Genomic DNA, 22,807 nt, shown 5'->3' on the forward strand with positions numbered 1-22,807 from the left:
TAGAGTCAGGAAATACACCGTACCCTCATGAACGCTTCTTTTGTCATAGTCTACTATAAAAACCACCTGTCTTGTCCTTGGTGTTTTCTTTGTTTTAATTTTTCAGAAAGTATGTGAATATGTATGTGGATGTGTTTATGTATGTGTATGTACACACACACATTTATGGATGCTAATTCTGAGAATGAGTATACAGAACCAGAGTCATAACCAGAACCAGTAGCAGGTTTTCACCACCTTCTATTCATCAAAACTAATAGGGAACTGCAGATACTGGGTTTTCTAGGTGCCTTGTGAACCGAATTAGAAAGAAAAGTGTGAGCAACTAAATCTTTGTCATGTTTAATTCTGCCTTCCCCCTGGATATGCTAGCTGTAAGCATATGCATGTTTTCTTAGCTAGCAAGATAGGAGTGTGTGTGTTTGTATGTGTGTGTTGGGGACAAGTGGTGACTGAGAAGGCAAGTCACAAACATATGGAAATAAATATGTAAATATAAATATGTAATATATTTATATAGTATAGTATATATAAAATAGTATAGTATGTATAAAAATATATACTTCCATGGGATGAAAGTACAGAGAGTTGTGACCTTGGTAATCTTGGCTTTAGTTTCCTTTTCATTTCTTGGAAAGATCTCCAAAAAGCTTTAGGAAATTTACTCAGTAGTAGCAGGCTGTCCCAGATTCTTGTTGTGGTGTTGTCACTAGCTAATTGTGTGATTTCATTATTTCTACTCTTCAGCCCTCAGTTTGTCTATAGATGAAATAAGAGGATTGGCTTCTGCCACAGTCCCTGCACATTTCTTGTCATCGGCTCCTTCTTTCCCTTTGGTAAAGCAAAAAAGCTGGGGCAATTGCATCTAAGTGCCAACTCTGCAATGGGTGATAGTGAACCAAACCTAGGGAGCTTGCACAGTGCCCTTGACTCAGTGAACTATAATTTTTGCTTTGTCCCAGCAGGTATTATTATTATTAATTCTTTAAAAATATTTTATTAATTTATTTTTTAGAGAGGGGAAGGGAGGGAGAATGAGAGGGAGAGAAACATCAATGTGTGGTTGCCTCTTGAGTGCCCCCTCCTGGGGACCTGGCCTGCAACCCAGGCATGTGCCCTGACTGGGAATTGAACCTGAACCAGTGACCTTTTGGTTAACAGGCTGGTATGCAACCCACTAAGCATTAAGCCACATCAGCCAGGGCTTTATTATTATTATTATTTATTATTATTATTATTATTATTATTATTATTATTTTGAAATCATGTATTCTTACTCAGTTGAATATGATGTACATGTTTATAAGACCACAGCTGAGTCATTCGGAATTCTTTTTTTTTTTTGCTATTGGCATGGGTTGGTTAGTCTCACTGGACGAATGGCTTAAGAGACTCATCAAAAGAAGGAAAGCCACATGGGTTTTAGAAAGGAAGACACCATGAAAACAACTACTGAGTTCTGGACTTGGTGGCTAGTCTCAGTTTAGCCTTTATCTGGGGTTGATTAGCTGCAGCTTACACCTAGAATGAGGTATCATTTTTATCTGTAAATTGCAAACTTGGTCATAACCCTCCATGAAAACCTGGGAAATGACAAGGCTGAATTAGGTTTGTGGTGTCTTGGGAGTAGGGTCTTGCTCCTCTACTTCCACAGCGAACAAGAAAGTTCTGAATGGCTTAGAGTAAGTATTTAACTGAAAATGAGAAGCTTGACAGAGTAAAGCAGCCAGAAATATTTTTGTTCCTCTCCTTTATTGATGTAGCCATGGCAAAAGACAAATTTAAATATATGGAAGCAGGATGAAGGAAAGTAGCATGCCACACTGGAGATATCCACTTGAGTTTTCAGTGCCTGCATGGCTTGTAGATAGGAATTTAATATACTAAGGAATGAAATGAGAGGGCAAAAGTGAAAATGTACTCTAACATGGCCAATTTTCTGGTTCTAAGGAATTATATCACTGTTTACTCAGTGTTTATAGGACAAATTGTAGGCACTTTTAGGATGCTTCAATCTGAATCAATTTTCTAGACTAATTCCATCTGCATCCAAAGCAAAGGAAAGCAAACATCAGGTTGGTTTTCTTTCCATGTGCTCAAAACACCTTTAGGTTCTCTCTTACTTCTCATTTTCTTCCTATCTCCAATATACTGACAGCTTTTTTCTAAGTGCTGTGGTTCTGCGTGTCACTCTGTTTTTGGACGTTAGTTCTAGAAAGAATAAAGTCATATGACTGTAGCTCATATAGCTGATAGAAATGGAAGATACGCTCTAGGTTTCTAAGTTGGAGCATACAATGAAGCCAGGTGAACCTGTGTCAAAACAACTGGTGATATCGTTGGTTCTGGATCCCTACACCTGCCTTCCTTTGTTTCCTCTGAAGAACCATGGATCAGGAACCACTGCATCAGCAAGAACAGAGCAAAGACTTACACCTTAGGCTTCATCCTTGTTGATACTTTCAGTTGATCCCAGCTTTGAAGCTGATAGTTCTTTCCTACCTGTCTGTAGCCTGGTCTTTGGTATTTATGGGAAAGTGTTATTTTAACCTATATGAAAAGATATTTGGTTACAATTTTCTGAAAGAGTAACAGAGTGGGCACCTTTTCCAATCCTGCTTCAGTAATCTTTGTTCTATTCTGTCCCTCAGCAGTATTAGAACATAAGCAGTTCCACTTAATGCAGAATGTGTTTCTCTCATTTGCTGAATTGGAAGGAGGAAATACATTGTATTCTGGTAACACAGTCATAAATAGAAAGTTTAATAGAAGAATAATGTTCTCCTCTCTGCTACAGGAGCACCAAGCACCAAGCAAGCCCAGATTTGTAGTATGGGGGTGAGCCAGGTCCTTGAAAAAATATATGTACACACTACACACACACACATGCACACACACACACACACACTATATATATATATATATATATATATATATATATATATATATATATATATATAAAGCATTTCATATATATGAAAGCATTACACACACACCATGTATAGAGCAAAAGTTCATGAAAGCAGCACTTCCTGGGGGAATAAAACATACTTTCAAGTGGCATTTAGTTTTTCCTTCAACCTTGCAAACAGAGTGACAGAGGCTCCTCTTGACCCTGTGGGTTTCCTTTCTCCTAGGCTAAACATTTGCTTTGAAACCAACTTGGTGCTACATGAATGTATTTTTATGCTTTTTGATTTAGAATAAGCAGATGTTAAAGACTGAGGGGAAAATATTGTTTGACATCATCTATATCTCAGCTTTGGAAGAGTCTATGGGAAAAGAGACATGATATAGATTATTTGTAGAATACCAAAAAAAAAAATGCCTGAGACTGGCAATGGACAATTGTGAATCCTGATATATAAATTTGCCATATTTGCTAAATGCCATAGAGATAAATATATGGCAATAGACAAGCAGGTCTGAGTGCCATGTTGATGGAGTGATTATCACTTAAAGCCAGAGCTGACATGAACAAATTTAAGGGAACATTAGTGACTAGTCTGTGTCTCTCCTACTCATAAACTCAGGTAAAGTTCATAGATCCTGTCTCCCAGGCTGGTTTTGGGGTTCAAGTAATTTGTGAGGGAGTAATAACTATGCTAGCCATTGAGCAATTACCACATACCTGAATACGGCCAGAAGAGCTCAGGTTGAAAATGGGGAGTGAGTACTTCTCCCAGTCTTATTCTTAGAAACCAGGGAGAAAAATGAAGACCTTTGAAAGTATCTCTCTGTGTGTGGGAGGGTATGAACATTACTGTCCAAGTCAGTGTATGTATTTGCGGGGAGGTGGGTGTCCACTTTGGAGCAGAGATTAGACTGGTGCCCCCAGACCTGGATTTTCTGGTTCCTTGAAGAAAGCCAGAAAGATGATCTAGCCATTTCTCAAGTCTGAAGGCTACAAAACAGAAAAAGTTGTCCCTGGGCCCTCATGAGCTCACCCTCTGCATTTTTAAGTAGCTGGGCAAAAGGGCCAATATCCCTATTTCCATGCCCATCTGCAAGGCTGATTTTGAGAAGGCCTGAGGGTAGGTTCCCAGGGAGCTTAGTACCTTTCCTTAGCACCTTTAGGAATGAAGCTGATCACTGTCAGAAGGTAAGGCAAAGCTCTGATTTAGGAGAACATCCCAAGTGAAAAGGATATTTTTGGTTATTGCCAAAAGCCACCTTATCTTAATTGCTCTAGAACTTCCTCCCACTGAACCTCTTTCCCTGTGTCCAAAACAATCTATTGCTGGCTTTGCTCTGCTCCCACCAACCCAGACCACAGCCAGCCAGCCAGCGCTTCCCAGCCATCAGCATCCCCATCCCCACACCTTCATTCAACCCACACCATTCTATCTCTCCAAAGCACTCCCGCAATAAAGCACAGGGCACGGGGCCCCGTCCACTTACCCCTGGCCAAGTGATTTATTCAGATCTGCGTAGTCTGGTCTGCCTGAGCCAATCTCCTGATGTGGCCACCTTACAGGACTAGTCTGCCCCCGGCGCGCATACAGCCGGCTGGGACAACCCTGGGCCTCCAAGCTGCAGAGCGGGTGGGCGGATGAGCACAATAAAAGGGGCGGAGTGCTGTGACGGACTCAAGTGCTGGCTCCTACCTTGGTTTCTCTATTTGCTTCTCAATTATCTCCAAACTTCCCTTTGGTTGGCCGGAGCTCTTCACCTTTGGCCTCCGTGAGGACCCTGAAACTCTTTGCTGTACCTGTCGGTAGCTTCTCCTGGGTCACAGAGCCAAAGTGGGCCGCTTCAAATGCCCGCACTGCTTTCACGCAGCCAACCATACAATACCAGCAAGAGAAGAAACTGACACGAGGAAACTGACAGGAGTAGTGGACACTGGAAGAGAGAGAACCGCATGCACACTCAAATATATGAATGCTCCCTCAAGCTCCAGCTACTAGGTAGCAGCTGCAGCTGGCGGGAGCCCCAGCCACCCCTCCAAATCTTTCCAGACTAGGTTTCTGTTCCCTTTTGATGCCGCTTCTGGAACATGCTATACAGGGAAGGGGAAAGAAAAGCAAAGAGGGGCGGGGAGTGCAAATACTAGGAGACGTGCTCTCTTTCTCCTCCCCACCCCTACCTCCAAAAACGTTCAACCCTGAGCTCTTCCTTTTCCCTTCTGTCTGTTCCTGGATTCCCTCTTCTCCTGTTCTCCCTTTCTTCCTCTCTTTCAGTGGCTGTGAGCTGCAGAAAAACCATAGAAGTTCTGTGCTTATGGGGGAGAGTGGGAAGCACCTCTTACCTTCCCCCAGCCGAGGTCGATGCCTCACACTCTCCCAGCTCTCAATCATAGGATGTGAAAGGCAGAGAGCTGGGTGGGAAAGAGGGAGGACTGGGCAGCCTTCAGGGGCAGCAGCTCCTGCTTTCTCTTCAGCTCAGCGTCCAGGGGTGGAAATAAGCTGCAGTTGTACTCCTAAGTCAGCCCCGGCTGCCATGCTGCATCGTTTCATCTTTACCCCCTCCCTACGGAATTTTCTGTTTTATACATTTGCTGTCCCCTGGCTTCCTCCTTCCTTGGGTGGTGGCATAGACTAGGGGCTGAACGTGGTTGCAGGTAGAAGGGACCGGACCACCTCGAGGTACCCAGTTTGCAGTCTTTCTTTGCTCCCTAGTCTGAGTGCCTCCTGTTCTGGACAGTGACCTCCACAAGCCCCTCTCAGCCCAGAGTCCACAGCCACGGGTCCTCACCGGGAAAGAGGAGTCGAGCCAGCAGGATGGCAGGAGAGTGACAGGCTAACAGCTGGACAGCAGGACCCTGAGTCACCAGGGACAGACCTGAGGTCCTCTCATGTTGTCGTCGATCCCTGATGGGTCTAATTGTAACCAGTGCAGGTAGCCCAGGAACATTGCTCATTTCTTCCATCCCTTCTCCTCTTACCCATGGGGTCAGTCTCCCAGGATTCCCTGGAGACTGAATGGGGGTGGGGACAGACAGTTGGAATTACAGGATAAGAGAGTAACTTGCTTAGTGGTGCCAGTCGCGCACAGGCGCTTGCTCACGTGCTCGTGCGCGGGTGTGTGTGTGGGGGGGGGGGCGGAAGTGTCACCAGACCCTTGGGTAACTCTTTGATCTTTGTGCCTTAGTGTCAAGTGAGAAACCTCCCCACCACTCCACCTTTCACCTCATACTCTGTCACACAGCATACGGATCTTCTTGAAACCTCCTGGAACTGACTGAATGGAACTGACTGAATGGCCCCACTCCCACTAGAAGCCTGAGATTTCTATATGCAACCCACTGGCTCTTAGGTCCCCTAGCTGGCAGCATCTCCTGACTCCTTCACATAGCCCCAAAGCTGGCCTTTATCTTTTATCTCCCTCATTACATCTCTCTGGAAAGGGGTGGGAGGGTGGGAGTCTCTGCCTTCCTGGACTCTAGGCTGGTACCTGAAACATTTTCTCTACTCATTCTCAGAGCAACCCAGAGCTGAAAGAAAGCCTCGCTGGAGCTGTATTTCCCCCTGTAGCCTTAACACCCTGAACACACACTGTTAATCTAAGTACAGCTCCAGAAAGACCCAGAACCTGCTGCCCTTCCTACATGGCCCAAGGTTCTCATTTCCTTCCTGGTGAAGCTTGTATAGTTATGTTTAGTGACTGCCCTAACAACTCTCTTAGGCAACCCTGGGAAAGTCTAAATTGACATCAAGCAAGACAAGTTTTTCTGTTGTCCTTGGGTCACTTAGCCCCAACATGGCCCAACACTATGGAACATATTAAGTTTTGTGTGGCACCAAGGCATTGGAGAAAAGTATTGCTTGGAAGATGAAGAGTTTGTGTTTGTGTGTGGGGGTCAGGGTTGAGTTTGGGGCTTCTCCTCCATACTGTTTAAACACTTCAGGAAGTGTTTCTAAAGAATGGTCAATGCACTGTAATCAAAACAGCCTGGTAGTAGCATAAGAACAGACACATAGACTAATGAAACAGAACAGAGAACCCAGAAATAAACCTAAGTCTCTATGGTCAATTAATATTTGACAAAAAGAAAAGAAGCATAAAATGGAGTAAAAATAAACTCTTCAACAAATGGCGTTGGGAAATCTGGATAGCTACTTGTAAGCAAATGAAATTCGAGTATCAACTTACACCATGTATATAAATAAATTCAAGGTGGATAAAAGATTTAAATATAAGTCATGACACCATTAAAGTCCTAGAGAAGAACATAGGCAGGAAAATCTCAGCTATTTCATGCAGCAATATTTTCACTGATATGTCTCCTGGAGCAAGGGACATAAAGGAAAGAATAAACAAATGGGATTTCATCAAAATAAAAAGCTTCTGTATGGCTAAAGAACACAGTATTAAAATGAAAAGAAAACCAACTGTATGGGAAAATGTACTTGCCAATGATACCTGAGACAAGGGTTTGATCTCCACATTATATAAGGGACTCACACAACTCCACTCTAAGAAGACAAACAACCCGATTAAAAAATGGGCAAAGGGCCCTGGCTTGCATAGCTCAGTGGATTGAGTGCAGGCCTGTGAACCAGAGTATCGAGGTTCGATTCCCAGTCAGGGCATATGCCTGGGTTGCAGGCCAGTTCCCAGCAGGGGATGCATGAGAGGCAACCATACATTGATGTTTCTCTCCCACTCTTTCTCCTTCCCTTCCCCTCTCTCAATAAATAAATAAAATATTTTAAAAAATGGGCAAAGGACTTGAACAGACACTTCTCTGAGGAGGACATACAGAAGGTCCTGAGACATAAAAGGATGCTCGGTATCACTAGCTATGAGAGAGATGCAAATTAAAACCGCACTAAGATACCACTTCACACCAGTCAGAATGGCCATCATAAACAAAGCAACAAACAACTGGTAGAGAGGTTGTAGAAAAAAGGGAACCCTAGTGCACTATTGGTGGGATTGCAGACTGGTACAACCACTATGTAAAACAGTATGGAATTTCCTCAGAAAACTAAAAGTGGAACTGCCTTTTGACCCAGCCAATTCCACTGTTAGGATTTTATCCTAAGAACCCTGAAACACCAACCCCAAAGAACCTGTGCACCCCAATGTTCATAGCAGCACAATTTACAATAGCCAGGTGCTGGGAGCAACCTAAGTTTCCATCAGTAAATGAGTAGATCAATAAACTGTGGCACATGTACACAATGGAATACTATGCAACAGAGAGAAAGAAGGAGCTCCTACCCTTTGCAACAGTGTGGATAAAACTGAAAAGCACTATGATAAATGAAATAAGCCAGGTGGTGAGGGACAAATACCATATGATCTCACCTTTAACTGGAACATAATCAATAAAAAAAGGAAACAAAATATACCCAGACACATTGCAATTAAGAACAATATAACAATACCCAGAGAGGAGCCAGGAGGAGACAGTGGAGGGGAGGGTTTTAGGAACTACTATAAAAGACACATGGACAAAACCAAGGGGGGGTGGAAGTAAGGGACGGAGGTAAGTTTGGCTGGGGTAGGAGGGAGTGGCGGGGGGAAATGCAGACAACTGTAACTGAACAATAAAATAATTTTTAAAAATGGCCAATGATGTGAATGAAAAAAAATCACTTGATTCTGAAACCTTTCTGCCTTTTCCCCAAACCTTACTGTACTCGGCAACCTCAAGGTACAGCCTCCCAAACAAAAGAAGTGTGTGTTATAATTAAGCTGGTCCCTCCTTTGGTATGACTAAGGTTGACTAGGATTTGTGGCACTGGGCAAGGCTTTTGGGCCTCTCCCTTTCTCTGACCAAACTACAGTCCAACTAAGGCTTCTACTTCAAACCTGAGATACAACTAGGAACACTGCTGAGGGAGAAAGAGAGCCCTATTCCTGTGAACTGTCTTTTCAAAGCCCCTATATATAGTGCATTGTTTTTAACAGATGAAGATCATGGGTATTTTTGAATTCGGGTGGTTTCTTAGTAGATTATGAGTAAGACCCCAAATTTTCCACCTGTTTCTGCCCTACCTTGCTACCTCTTCAGGAAATCAAGTATATATATATCCTTTCCACAGTTAAAATCACCATGCAAATATCAGGAATTACTATACAAATTCCAGGACAAACCTACTGAAAGACCTGATGCAATTAAGCTGATTTGGACAGGATCCCAGGCTTGCCTAGGTTGCCTGTGCTGTTGCTGGGTAGCTCATCTCTGTGAATATAGAAATATTCGGATTTTCTACCTGGTGAATGTGAGTGTATGTGTGTTTGAACTCTCCTGGGGCAGTGTAAAACCAGAGGCCACATCTGTGAAAGTGGTTCAAACACAAAAATGGAAGTGACTATGAATAATTTAAGCCCAGATTTACCTGGCTTCTAGGTGATTTTACTCACATGGCCTGGTCTACTCAAACACCATCCAGGTCAAAATGTAATTGAGATTTAAATATTCAGGAGCACTCTTTTCTCTACTCTTTTTATAACCTTGACCATAGTGGTAAGTGGAATATATAGACTAAAGTTCAGTGTAATATCATATAGGCAAAGAAAGACTGGCATAAGGAACCCAGACATTAAAGGCATTTTCCCTTTCCCATTAGCAGGGTTGCTCAACCTGAGCACTATGGACATTTTTGGCCAGGGGATTCTTTATTGTTGGGGACTGTCCTATGCATTGTAGGATGTTTAGCAACATCTCTGGCCTCTATCCTCAAGATGCCAATATTACCCCCATCTTGTTACAAACAAAAATGTCTCTACGTATTCCCAAATGTTCCCTACATGGAAAAACATCCTTTCCATTGAGAACCACTACCATTTAAGGTAATCTCACATTTTAAATACTATATTTTACTTTCATTCTACTCATATGGCATATCTGTATCTTTTTGAAAAGATTTTTATTTATTTATTTATTTATTTATTTATTTATTTATTTATTTATAGACAGAGGGGAAAGGAGGGAGAAACAGAGGAAGAGAAACATCAATGTGTAGTGTGCTCCTCTACGGGGGACCTGGCCAGCAACCCAGGCATGTGCCCTGACTGGGAATCAAACCAGCGACCCTTTGGTTCACAACTTGGCAGGCACTCAATTGAATGAGCCACACCACCAGAGCCATAACTGTATTTTGTATTGAACAGAATCTCAGAAGATATGAGTACATTTTGTGATGAAACAATATAAGAAAGAATCCTCATGAATTAATAAAATTTGACAAATGTTTAAATTCATTATTGCCACCTCTCCATCACCATCTAATTTTTGTGGAGCACTCACTATGAGTAAGGCGTTGATTGTAGCAAAGATTTATAAGGCATAATCCTAGCTTTCAATATACTAAGGCACTATCAACTTTTACATCCCCAAAGGGGAAGGGTTATAGATATTCATGGATAACTAGTTTCTGGATTGAATTCCACCTAGCTTTGTCCTTTTATATCCCTATTAACCCAAAACAATGAAGTATTCTTTAAGGTTCTTCCTTAGGGAGATTGCTCTTCATCTTGCTAATTACCATAGCCCCTGTTGAAATTTAGATAGATGTAGATAGATAGATTTAGATAAATAGATCTATATACCTACAGATCTATTTATATAAGTAGATCTATATCTATCTATCTATCTATCTATCTCTCATCTATCTATCTATCTATCTATCTATCTATCTATCTATCTATCTATCTATCTACATTTATCTATATCCATATATCTTGTCTTGTCCAGTTTAGGCTGTTATAGCAGAATAGCATAGATTGGGTGGCTTAAATAATAAATACTGATTTTTCAGTCTTGAGGTTTGGATTTCCAATATTAAGATGGTAGCAGATTCTATGTCTGATGAAGACCCTATTCCTGGTTGGCCAGCACCTGCTTTCTTTCTGTGTTCTTACAGGGTAGGCAGTGGTAGGGTGAAAGAGAGGGAGAAAGGAAGGAAGTGAGGGATGAGGGAGAAGAAGATGGAGAGGGAGAGAGAGGGCACACTCTCTGGTCTTTCCTTATAAAAGGCACTAATTCTCTTGCTGGGGGCTCCACCGTCATGACCTCATCAAAACCAAACTACATCCTGAAAGCCTCACTTCCAAATACCATCACATTGGAAATTATTAAGGCTAGAACATATAGGTTTTAGAGGGACATAAACATTTAGTCCATAGCAATTGCATTTTATTCTATCCATTCATTAGGTGATGAACATTTGTTTTGTTTCCACTGTTTGGCTATTACTAATAATGCTGCTCTAAATACTTGTGTACATGTATTTGTTTGAATACCTGTCTTCAGTTATTTTGGGCACATACTTAGGAGTAGAATTGCTGGGTCATATGGTAATTTTATGTTTAATATTTTGAGGAACCAAAAAACATTTCCACAGTAGCTACACAATTTTATATTCCAACTAATAGTGTACAATGGCCCCAATTTTTCCACATCCTTGTCAACACTTGTTATTGTCCATCTATTACATTAGAGCCACCCTAGTGGGTATAAAGTGGTATCTTATATGGGTTTTTATTTGAATTTCCCTAATGGTTAGTGATGTTAACATCATTTCATGTGCTGTTGGCCAATGTGTATCTTTTTTTGAGAGATGTTTATTTAAATTGTTTGCACATTTTCAATAATATAACATTTTTATATTTAGAATTAGCCAGCTGGACTCATTTAGATGATCCCAATTTTGTTGGCAACATCCAAAGCATCATAGTCTGGAGCCAGTTGAACATATGCCTTCTTCTCCCCATCAGTCCTGATCAGATGTTGACCTTGGCCACATCAGTGTCATACAGCTTTTTCACAGCCTATTTGGTCTGATGCTTATTGGCCTTGACATCCACAATGAACACAAGTGTATTGTTGTCTTCTATCTTCTTCATGGCTGACTCAGTACTCACATGGAACTTTATGATGGCATACTGCTCACCCTTGTTTCTCTATGGGCTGCTCTTCCGAGGATATTTAGGCTGCCTTCGGAGCTGCAGTGTCTTAGGCCTCTAGAAGGTGAGTATTGTGTGGATCTTCATTTTTTGTGTATGGTTGTGGATGCCTTTTAGTACTGCTTTCTCTGCCTTCAAAGCCTTTGCTTTAGCTTCAGCTTTGGGGGGAGCAGGGGCTTCCTTCTTTTCTTTGGGTGCCATCTTTGTGAAAAGTGTTTCCTAGACTCCTCTTTTGTACATTTTTAATTGAATCAATTGTCTGTTAGTTATTGAATTGTAATACTTCTTTATATATACTGAATACTATACCCTTATCCAATATATGATTTTCAAGTATTTTATCTCATTCTATAGGTTGTACTTTTACTCTCTTGTTAGTGTCCTCTAATATACAAAATGTTTTAATTTTGATGAAATCTAATTTATCTGTTTTTCTTTTCTTGCTGTGATTTTGGTGTCATATTTAAGAAACCATCACATAATTTAAGGTCATAAATATAATGAAAAACTCTGGGTTTTAAAAAATGTTTTAGCTCTTATGTTTAAGTCTTTGATTTACTTTAAGTTAATTTTTGCATATGATGTGAGATGGGGTCAATCTTCATTCCTTTGCATTTGGATATCTAGCTGTCTCAGCATCCCTTGTTGAAGAGACAATTCCTTTTCCATTGCATGATCTTGGCACCTTGTCACAAGTCAATTTGTCATGGATACATGGGCTTATTTCTAGATTCTCAGTTCTAATCCACTGGTTTAATTTATGTATCCATGTGCCAATACCACACAATTTTGATTACTGTATCTTTGTATTATTTTTAAAATAATTTTTAGAAACTTTTAAAGTTATAGTTTACATTTGATATTATTTTTAAATATATTTTATTGATTGTGCTATTACAATTGTCCTAATTTTTCTCCCTTTGCTCCCTTCCACCTGGTGCCTCATTTCCCTCCAGCAATCCCTCCATTTTTTTCATGTCTATGAGTCATGCATATAAGTTCTTTGGTTTCTTCAGTTCCTATACAGTTCTCTACATCCCCTCTATTTTGTACCTAGCAATTTGTGCTTTTTAATTCCTGCACCTTTTCCTCCACTTTCTACCTTCCCCCTCGCAACTGATAACCCTCCAAATGATCTCAATATCTATAATGCTATTTCTGTCGTGCTTAGTTTTTTTTTAAGATTCAATTATTGATAGTTGTGAATTTATTGCTATTTTAATGTTTATAGTTTTAGTTTTCTTTTCTTTAAATAAGTCCCTATAACATTTCATATAATAAGGGCTTGGTGATGATGAACTCCTTTAGTTTTACCTAGTCTGGGAAGCACTTCATCTGCCCTTCCATTCTGAATGATAGGTTTGCTGGATAGAGTAATGTGGGTTGTAGGTCTTTAATTTCTCTTGTTGCTTTGAAGATTCTCTATCTGTAAACTTTTGCATTTTAATTATGATGTATCTTGGTGTGGTCCTCTTTGGGACTCTGGACTTGTATGTCTATTTCCTTCATGAAAGGTAAGTTTTCCTTCATTATTTTTTCAAATAAATTTTCAGTTTTTTGCTCTTTCTCTTTTCCCTTCCAACATCCCTATGATTCAAATGTTGGTACATTTTAAGATGCTCCAGATTAGCCTTAGCCTATCCTAATTTTTTAAAAATATATATTTTCACTTCTTGCTGTTCTGATTGAATGCATTTTTCTTCCTTACATTCCAAATTGTTGATTTTATTCTCAGCTTCATCTCCTCCACTGTTGGTTCCCTGTGGATTTTTCTTTACTTCACTTAATATAACCTTCATTTCTGCCTGGGTCTTTTTTATGTCATTGAAGTAACCAATGAGCTCCTTGAACATCCTTGATAACTGGTATTTTGAACTCCGCATCTGATAGATCATTTATATCCATTTCATTTAGTTTCTTTTCTGAAGTTTTGTTCTGTTCTTTGATTTGGATGATATTTCTTTATCTCCTCATCTTGGCAGCCTCCCTGTGTTTGTTTCTGTATATTAGAGCTTCTTTGACTCCCTGTTTTAGTAGCATGGCCTATTGTAGAAGTGCATACCTGTCTGGATGAATGTGGCTTCTTTAATTCTTTGGTTGTCAGACTTCCATATGGCTCAATTTTCTGACAATTCTTGGTGATATTTGTTTTGTGGTGTAGTTGTGATTTTTGCTGTAGTTGTGTGAGGAAGTAAGGCATATTTACCTACACCTCCAACTTGACCAGAAGTCTTATATTTAATATTATTTTTATTAGTTTCAGGTGTAAAGCATAGTGCTCAGACAATCATACTTTGCAACATGTCCCTTGTAATACTTCCAGTACCCACATGGCACCGTGCATAGTTATCACAATATTACTGACTATATTCCCTATGCTATACTTTACATGCCTATGACTATTATGTACTACCAATATACACTTCTCAGTCCTGTCACCTTTCGAATCCAGTCCTTGAACCCCCCACCCTCTGGCAACCTGTATCTAAGAGTCTGTTTCTGTTTGTTCATATTGTCCCTTAGATTCTACATATATGTAAAATCATATGTTGCCTTTCTCTGACTGACATATTTTGCTTAACACAATGCCCTCTAAGTCCATCCATGTTGTTACAAACAGAAATATTTCACTTTTTATAGTCGAGTAACATTCCATTGTACATATCGCCACAGATTTTTTTTTTTTACCCAAGTCATCTATTGATGGGTACTTGGGTAGATACTACGTCTCTGCTATTGTAAATAATGTTGCAATGAATATAAGGGTTCATATTTTTGAATTAGTGTTTTGTGTTCCTTCAGCTATGTACTCAGAAGTGGAATTATTGGGGCACAAGGCAGTTTTATTTTTAATTTTTTTAGGAACCTCCATACTTTTTTTCCCATAGTATATGCACCAATCTACATTACCACCAATACTAGATGAAGGTTCCCTTTTCACCACATCCTTGTTAACACCTGCTATTTGTGGATTAATTGATGATACCTAATATGACAGGTGTAAGGTGATATCTCATTGTGGTTTTAATGTGCCTTTTTCTGATGATTAGTGACATTGAGCATGTTTTATATGTCTGTTGCTCATCTGTATCTCTGTTTTAGAGAAGTATATATTCATGTTCTTAACATTTTAAAAATCGGATTATTTGTATTTTTGTTGTTGACTGTCTGACTTTGTAATTATTTTGGATATTAACCACTTATTGGATTTATCATTGAAAAATATTTCCTCCCATTCACAAGGATGTTTTTCAGTTTGTGAATGGTTTCCTTTGCTGTGCAAAACTTTTTAAAATTAAAGATATTAAAAATATTTTTAGAGATGATGAAAGAGAGGGAGAAAGAGAGGAAGAGAAACATCGATCAGTTGCCTCTTGCATGTTCCCAAATGGAGACATGGCGAGCAACCCAGGCATATGTCCTGACCAGGAATCAAACCAGTGACCTTTTGGCTCACTGACCAGTCCTCAATCCACTGAGCTACATGAGTCAAGGCTATGCAAAAGCTTTTTAGTTTGATGTAGTCCCATTTGTTTATTTTTGTTTGTTTGTTTTCCTTCCCCAAGGACATTTATCAGAAAAAATATTGCTAGGAAAACTATCTGAGATTTTACTGCTCATGTTTTCTTCTAGTAGTTTCATGGTTTTGAGTCTTCTATTTAAGTCTTTTACTTATTTTGAGTTTATTCTTGTATATTAATTGACCACATGGGCAAAGGTTTATTTCTGAGCTCTATTTTATTCCACTGATATATATCTCTATTTTTATGCCAGCACCTTGCAATTTTAAAGAGTATAAACTTGTAGTATAGTTCGATATCAGAAAACATGATTCCTCTAACTTTGTTTTTTACTCTCAAGATTATTGTGACTATTTGGAGTCTTTTGTGTCTCCATATGAATTTTTGTGTTATTTATTCTAGTTCTATGAAACATACCATTATTATTTTGATAGGAATTGCTTTGAATTTAGAGATTATATTGTGTTGTATGGACATTTCAATTATGTTAGTATTTGCTATTTATGAAAATTATATATGAGGAAGGACTCAAAAATAAACCAGAATTTATTTTTTTAAAAATTGTGTATTTATTCCTACATGTTTAAACTTCAGTCGCCTCAACGATCTCTACATTTTGTACAGTACACCTATTGAAATGCTTTCCCACAGCTCAAAACAGTTTTTGAACTAATCTATTTTGATGCCTTTTAGTGCTTCCATCATTTTTTGCTTCATCTTCTCCATATCAGCAAAACATTTCCCTTTGCAGACTTTCTTCATCCAGGGAAACACAAAAAGTTCCTCAATGTGATATCAGGTGAATAAGGAGGATGGAGCATGTGGGTCATACCATGTTTGATAAAAAACTGATGAACACTCAGTGCAGTGTGAGTAGGTGTGCTTATAAATCATTTATCATGAATGGGAATACACATTGAAAGAGACTTTGAAAAATTTACTGAAGCTGAACGCAACCTCTCACAACAATGCCAGGTGGTACTGATACATATGGGTTCCTAGAACACTCACCTAGCAGGGGAAGCCTGTACTACAAGGAGCTTGCCCTCCAGAAGGTAATTCATTTTTTTGGCTCCCCTTCCATGTTTTGTTTATTTCTATCGTTTTCAATTTCTTTATAAGTCTTTGATAGTTTTCCAAGTACAAATATTTTACCTCCTTGGTTAAATTTATTCCTAGGTATTTTGGTTTATTTTGATACAATTATAAATAAGATCATTTTCATAGTTTTTTCTATCTTAGAGTTCATTGTTGCTATGTAAAATGTAATGAAAGACAAATGCCATATGGTCTCACCTATAAGTGGAACCTAATCAACAAAACAAACAACCAAGCAAAATATAACCAGAGACATTGAAACAAAGAACAAATTGACAGTAACCAGAGGATAGGAATGAGGAAGGTAATGGGGGAAAGAAAGGAAAGGGTCATCAAGGAACATGTATAAAGGACCCCTGGACAAAACTAAAGGGGGTAAGGATGGAGGGTAGGAGGTGGGGGTGGGTGGGGTGGGGGAAAGTGGTTGTGGGAAAATGTAGACAACTGTATTCAAACAACAACAATAAAAATAATAATATGGTATTGCATATTTGAAAGTAGCTAGGAGAGTGGATATTTAAGGTTCTCATTACAAAAAATTAAAATATGTATGGTGACATGTTAAATGGACTATTGTGATGACCATTTTGTAATATATACAAATAACAAATCAGGTGTATTATTATACACCTGAAAGTAATACAATGTTATGTTACATGTCAATTAAATTTCAATTTAAAAAATGAATAAAATAAAAAGATTATCAACAAAATAAAAAAGACAAATACTATATGATCTCCCCTGTAAGTGGTACCTAATCTACAAAACAAACAAGCAGGCAAAATAGAGCCAGAGACATTGAAATAGAGAACAAATGGACAGTAACCAGAGGGGAGGGAAGGGGGGATAACGGGTGAAAGAGTGGAAAGGCTCATCAAGGAACATGTATAATGGACCCATGGATAAAGTCAAAAAGGGGGAAAGGATTGAAGGGGGGAGATGGAGGTGGGTGGGGGAAAATGGTAGTGGGAAAAATGTAATGAATTTCTTTTTTTATTGTTCCTTTTTTCCTTTTTAATATATTTTATTGATTATGCCATTACAGTGGTCCCATTCCCCCCTTCATTCCCCTCCACCCTGCAAACCCCCTCCTCTACCATTCTCCCCTTTAGTTTATGTCCATGTGTCACAAGTTCTTTAGATTCTATATTTCCCATACTATTCTTGCCCTACCCCCTGTCTATTTTCTATCTATCATCTACACTACTTCTTCTCTGTACCTTCTCCCCCCTTCTCCTTCTCCAACTCTCCTGTTGCTAACCCTCCATTTGATCTTCATTTCTATGATTCTGCTCCTGATCCAGCTGTCCTCTTAGCTTGGTTTTGTTTTAGGTGTGGTTGTTAATAACTGTGAGTTTGCTGTCCTTTCACTGTTCAATTTTTTATCTTCTTTTTCTTAGGTAAGTCCCTTTAACATTTCATATAATAAGGGCTTGGTGATGATGAACTCCTTGAACTTGACCTTATCTGAGAAGCACTTTATCTGTCCTTCCATTCTAAATGAAAGCTTTGCTGGATAGAGCAATCTTGGATGTAGGTCCTTGCTTTTCATGACTTGGAATACTTCTTTCCAGCCCCTTCTTGCCTGTAAGGTCTCTTTTGAGAAATCCGATGACAGTCTGATGGGAACGCCTTTGTAGGTGACTGTCCCCTTATCTCTTGCTGCTTCTAGGATTCTCTTCTACATTTTAATCTTGGGTAATGTAATTATGATGTGCCTTGGTGTGTTCCTTCTTGGGTCCACCTTCTTTGTGATTCTCTGAGCTTCCTGGATTTCCTGGAAGTCTATTTGCTTTGCCAGATTGGGGAAATTCTCCTTTATTATCTGTTCAGATAAGTTTTCCACTGGTTGCTCTTCCTCTTCCCCTTCTGGTACCCCTATAATCCGGATGTTGGAACATTTAAAGATGTCCTGGAGGTTCCTAAGCCTCTCCTCATTTTTTTAAATTCTTGTTTCTTCATTCTTTTCTGTTTGGTCATTTTTTTTCCTTCTGGTCCACTCCCTTGATTTGATTCCCAGTTTCCTTTCCATCACTATTGGTTTCCTGAGCATTTCCCTTTATTTCAATTAGTTTAGCCTACATTTGTTCCTCTCATTTATGACCAAAATCAACCAGTTCTGTGAGCATCCTGATCACCAGTGTTTTGAACTGTGCATTTGACAGGTTGGCTATCTCTTGGTCACTTATTATTATTGGCTTTGGGGCTTTGAGCTGTTCTTCTTGAGCCATAATATTTTGGTCTGTTTGCCCCTGTTATGGTTGAGGGGCGAAGACTTAGGTGTTCACTAGGGTGGGGCAACCCAGGTTGCTAGGTTGTGAAGCTGTATGTGGGGGCGGAGTCAGAGAGGGGCAATGGCGCTTGTTCCACACTCTCTCCTGGATTTCGGTTCCCTCTGCTGCTTACCACAAGCAAACTGGGCCCCCTGTGGTGCTGGCTCCTGGACGTGTGGGCCTGTGCCCCCTCTAGGACTCTCTCCAACAAACTCTCTGTGAGCCTGGGAGCTTCTCCTGGCACCTCAACCCCGAAAGTTTTTCCAATTGGTGCTTTTAGGCCTTAATTCCCATAGCTGGGTCCCTAGCCTGCGCAGTCTGTCCTTCACCTTGTTTATATGCACGTGAATGTGTAAATGCGGTCAGCCAGTCGCCTTGAGCCCCCACTGGATCCACCTGTTGCCACCCCACACCTGGGATTTTCTAGCCTCCACCTGTGCTCCTGGGTTGGTCTGGCCATTTTTAACTCCCCAACCCAGGTCTGCCAGCCACTGACTCCGCCCTTTTTACTGGCCTGGCTGAATGGTTCACTGTTGTCAGACTTCCGTACAGTTCAGTTTTCTCTGTTTTGGTTGTGTTTTTGTTACTAAAACTTTGTTGTCTTTAAACCTGGTTTTGCCAGGAGGCACAGTGTTTCCACCTACACCTCCATCTTGGGTGGAAGTCCCCTGAATTTCTTAATCTTTATTTTTTACATGCTAAGTTATTGAATTAATTTATAAGTTCCAGTAGTTTTTGGTGGAATTTTTAGAGTTTTCTACAGATAATATTATGTCTGCTGGCAATAATGACAGTTTTACTCCTTCCTTTCAAATTTGAATACCTTTTATTTCTTCTTCATTTTTTATCCTCACTCTAAGACATGCTTATTGAGCTTAGAGAGAGGGGAATTGAGAGAACAAGACAGGGAGAGAAACGACTGATTTGAGAAAAACACTGGTCCTCTATGTCTTGCTCATGCCCTACTGGGCAAGACACCCCACAACCCAGGCTTAGCTGTGACCTAGAATAAAAACTGTGACCCTTTATTTAGCAGGATGATCTCCAACCAATTGAGCCAGACCAACTAGGGCTATTTCTCCTCGTTGTCTGATTGCTGTTCCTAGGACTTCCAGTACTGTGTTGAATAAGAGAGATGAAGTCAACATCCCTGTCTTCATTCTCATCTTATGAAGAATGTTTTTGTTTTTCCCCATTCAATATGATATTAGCTGTCATTTTGTCATATGTGGCCTTTAGTATGTTGAATTATCTATTCTCCCTGTGCTGAAAGTTTTTCTCACAAATGGATGCTGGATTTAGTAAAAAAAATTTTCTTCTTGAAAGAAAAAAGATGGCAGTGGAGTAGGAGGATACATTGTGCACCTCTTCCCAGAGCCAAATTGCGAATAACACTAAAGAGAGGACTACACACCTGAAATAAACTGAAGACTACCCAAAAAGAGACTTATTTTATTTATTTTATTTTAATTATTGTTCAAGTACAGTTTTCTGTCTTTTGCTCCCATGCCAGCCCACCCACCCAGCCCTCCTCTTCCCTCCCATTTCCACCCCCCTTAGTTTTTTTCCCTGTGTCCTTTAAACTTGTTCCTGTAAACCCTTCCCCTTTTCCCCTGAAATTCCCTCCCCTCTCCCAAAAAGACATTTTTTAACCAAGGGCATGAAAGACAAACAGCATGAGTGGTATGAAGTGTGAGGTCATTTAAGGAGCCAGCTATTCACAAAGGCAGTGGACCAAGGTGATAGTGCAGCTGTGGGAGCTTCCTCTTGAAAGGAGAAAAGTGGGGAACACAAACCGGGCTTCCAAATACAGAGTGCCAGTGCCAGGGTCAGCAGACCACATAGCACCCAGTGGTGAAAGGTTGCACTGTTTGTCTCTGCTGGGGAGAAATGGAGCCTGCTGGAGACAATCCACTATTCTTTTTTCTTTCTTAATTCTTAAAGGGGACAAAGTACAGGTCTTATGTTTGCAACCACTCACCTTGAGCCCTAGTAATGGGAAAGAAACACAAATTTCAGTCTCACAAGGAGCATCTAGTGTGGGGGGCACTGGGAAACAATGTTGAGGAGTGCCCGTAGGGCTTTCTGTGCTGGGATATACCTGGATTCTGCAGTGGTCATCTTGCTTAAGAAGAGTAAGCCCCTTCCAGGAGTAAAAGCGATGAACTTACCCCCTCCCTGGAATCCTGCTTGCTACACCCTACATTTTTTCCTTCTATGTGGTTTGTTCAATTTTTTGCTTTGTTTTTATGTGGGTCTTTTGTTTTCCTTTTATTCTTTCTGTTTTCACATCCTGCATCTTAACACCTGCTGAAGATACAGTGGCATACCCAGATTCAGGGAGTGTCAGAGTCTGGCCAAAAGGGGCAGTCATATGATATACTTTCCCATGAAACATACTGGTGCTTCCCTTTCATAGGAAGGCCATAGAAACACCTCCTGGTTTCCAGTGGACACAAAAATTGGACTCTGGAGGCCCTACTCAATAGCCTACCAAGGGCCTCATGCTACTGTGTACAGGAAAATAATCCCTAACAGACTCAGACCAGAGGCTCAGGAATGGAGGAAACACACCCACCATCGTTTCTGAAGTCTGAAGGGCACCTGTCATGGGAGATCCAGGAGTACCATCCTCCAGATCTCACCAGAATCCCTCCCAGAAATAGTCAGGTCTAAAACTAGTTTAAGCCTGACAGCAGGCTGGCTGCAAGAGGCATACAGAGGCAGATTTGCCAGTTACTTGTGTCATTTCCTGACATACCCCCTGACTCAGTGCTGTTAAAGCCCAACCATGTAAAGCAGCTTGGCCCACCTGGGTGAAACCAAGCCCAGAGTAATAGTCATGAACTGTGGAGAGATGGTAGCTCTGAGCATACTGCCAAGGTCTAGATGTGAACAGCACATGACACTGGCTTATACCAGCCTCAGACTACATCAGAGCTGTATCCAATATGAGAATCCATCGGGCAAACACTAAACTTTGTTGAGATGAATTCCACTTTGTTCTTTACCATTACTTTAGATATTTTTCATTTTCATAGCTTTATTGTTAGGTTTTTCTATTTAACTTTTTTTATTGCTGTTCAACTACAGTTGTCCCAATTTTCCCCTCGCTACTCTCCCCCACTTTACCTACTCCCACTTCCAACACTCAATCCTTCCCCACCATTGTCTTTGTCCATGTGTCCTTTATACGTTTCTTGATGACCCTTCCCCTTCTTTCCCCTGTTGTCCCTCTCCCCTCCTCTGGTTATGTCACATTGTTCTTTATTTCAATATCTCTGGTTCTATTTTGCTCACTTGTTTGTTTTGTTGATTAGATTCCACTTATAGGGGAGATCATATGGCATTTGTCTTTCACTTCCTGGCTTATTTCATTTAGCATAATACTCTCCAGTTCCATCCATGCCATTGTGAAGGGTAGGAGTTCCTTCTTTCTTTCTGCTGCATAATATTCCATTGTATAAATGTACCATGATTTTTTTAATTCACTCATTTACTGATTGGCACATAGGCTGTTTCCAGCACTTGGCTATTGTAATTGTGCTGCTATGAACATTGGGGCACATAGGTTATTTTGAATTGGTGTTTCAAGATTTTTAGATTACAATGTCAGCAATGGAATTGCCTGTCAAAAGGCAGTTCCATTTTTACTTTTTTTTAAAGAAACTCTGTACTTCTATTTTTCTTTTTCTTATATTTTTATTGGTCTACTTTTTCTGTCATATATTTTTTTTACTTTTATCACTAATTACACCATAGTTCCTTCTTCTTTCTTTTTCTTCTTTTTGTTATTCTTTCTCTTCATTTGTCCCATTTTCCTGTTTCCTCTTTTATTATTCATGTTGGTTCTCCCACCTTGTTACTCGCATAATAACTTTTCTGCCATTTGATTTTCTCTCATTCCTGTTTATATCCCATTTTTTATTCCATTTCTTTTTCCACATTTCTCTGCTTTTTTGTCATTGAAATTGCTGTTGTAATTGGGAGGTTTTGCTTTTTTTTTTGCTTTTTTGTGTTATTTTGCTTTATTTTTCCAGCACCTGTACAACA

General features: G+C 39.9%; 1 protein-coding gene across 1 annotated transcript; it reads right to left on the bottom strand.

Annotated features, from left to right (window-relative positions):
* Positions 1–11,590: 11,590 nt before the first annotated feature.
* Positions 11,591–12,063, bottom strand: LOC119037759 (60S ribosomal protein L23a). The gene is given in 2 exon segments (XM_037130045.2): positions 11,591–11,685; positions 11,688–12,063. Coding segments are annotated over 2 exon segments (471 nt in total).
* Between the last annotated feature and the right edge of the window lie 10,744 nt (positions 12,064–22,807).

The sequence above is a fragment of the Artibeus jamaicensis genome, unplaced genomic scaffold (genome assembly GCF_021234435.1).
Source record: "Artibeus jamaicensis isolate MK-2021 breed Jamaican fruit bat unplaced genomic scaffold, CSHL_Jam_final scaffold_461, whole genome shotgun sequence".
Taxonomy (NCBI): domain Eukaryota; kingdom Metazoa; phylum Chordata; class Mammalia; order Chiroptera; family Phyllostomidae; genus Artibeus; species Artibeus jamaicensis.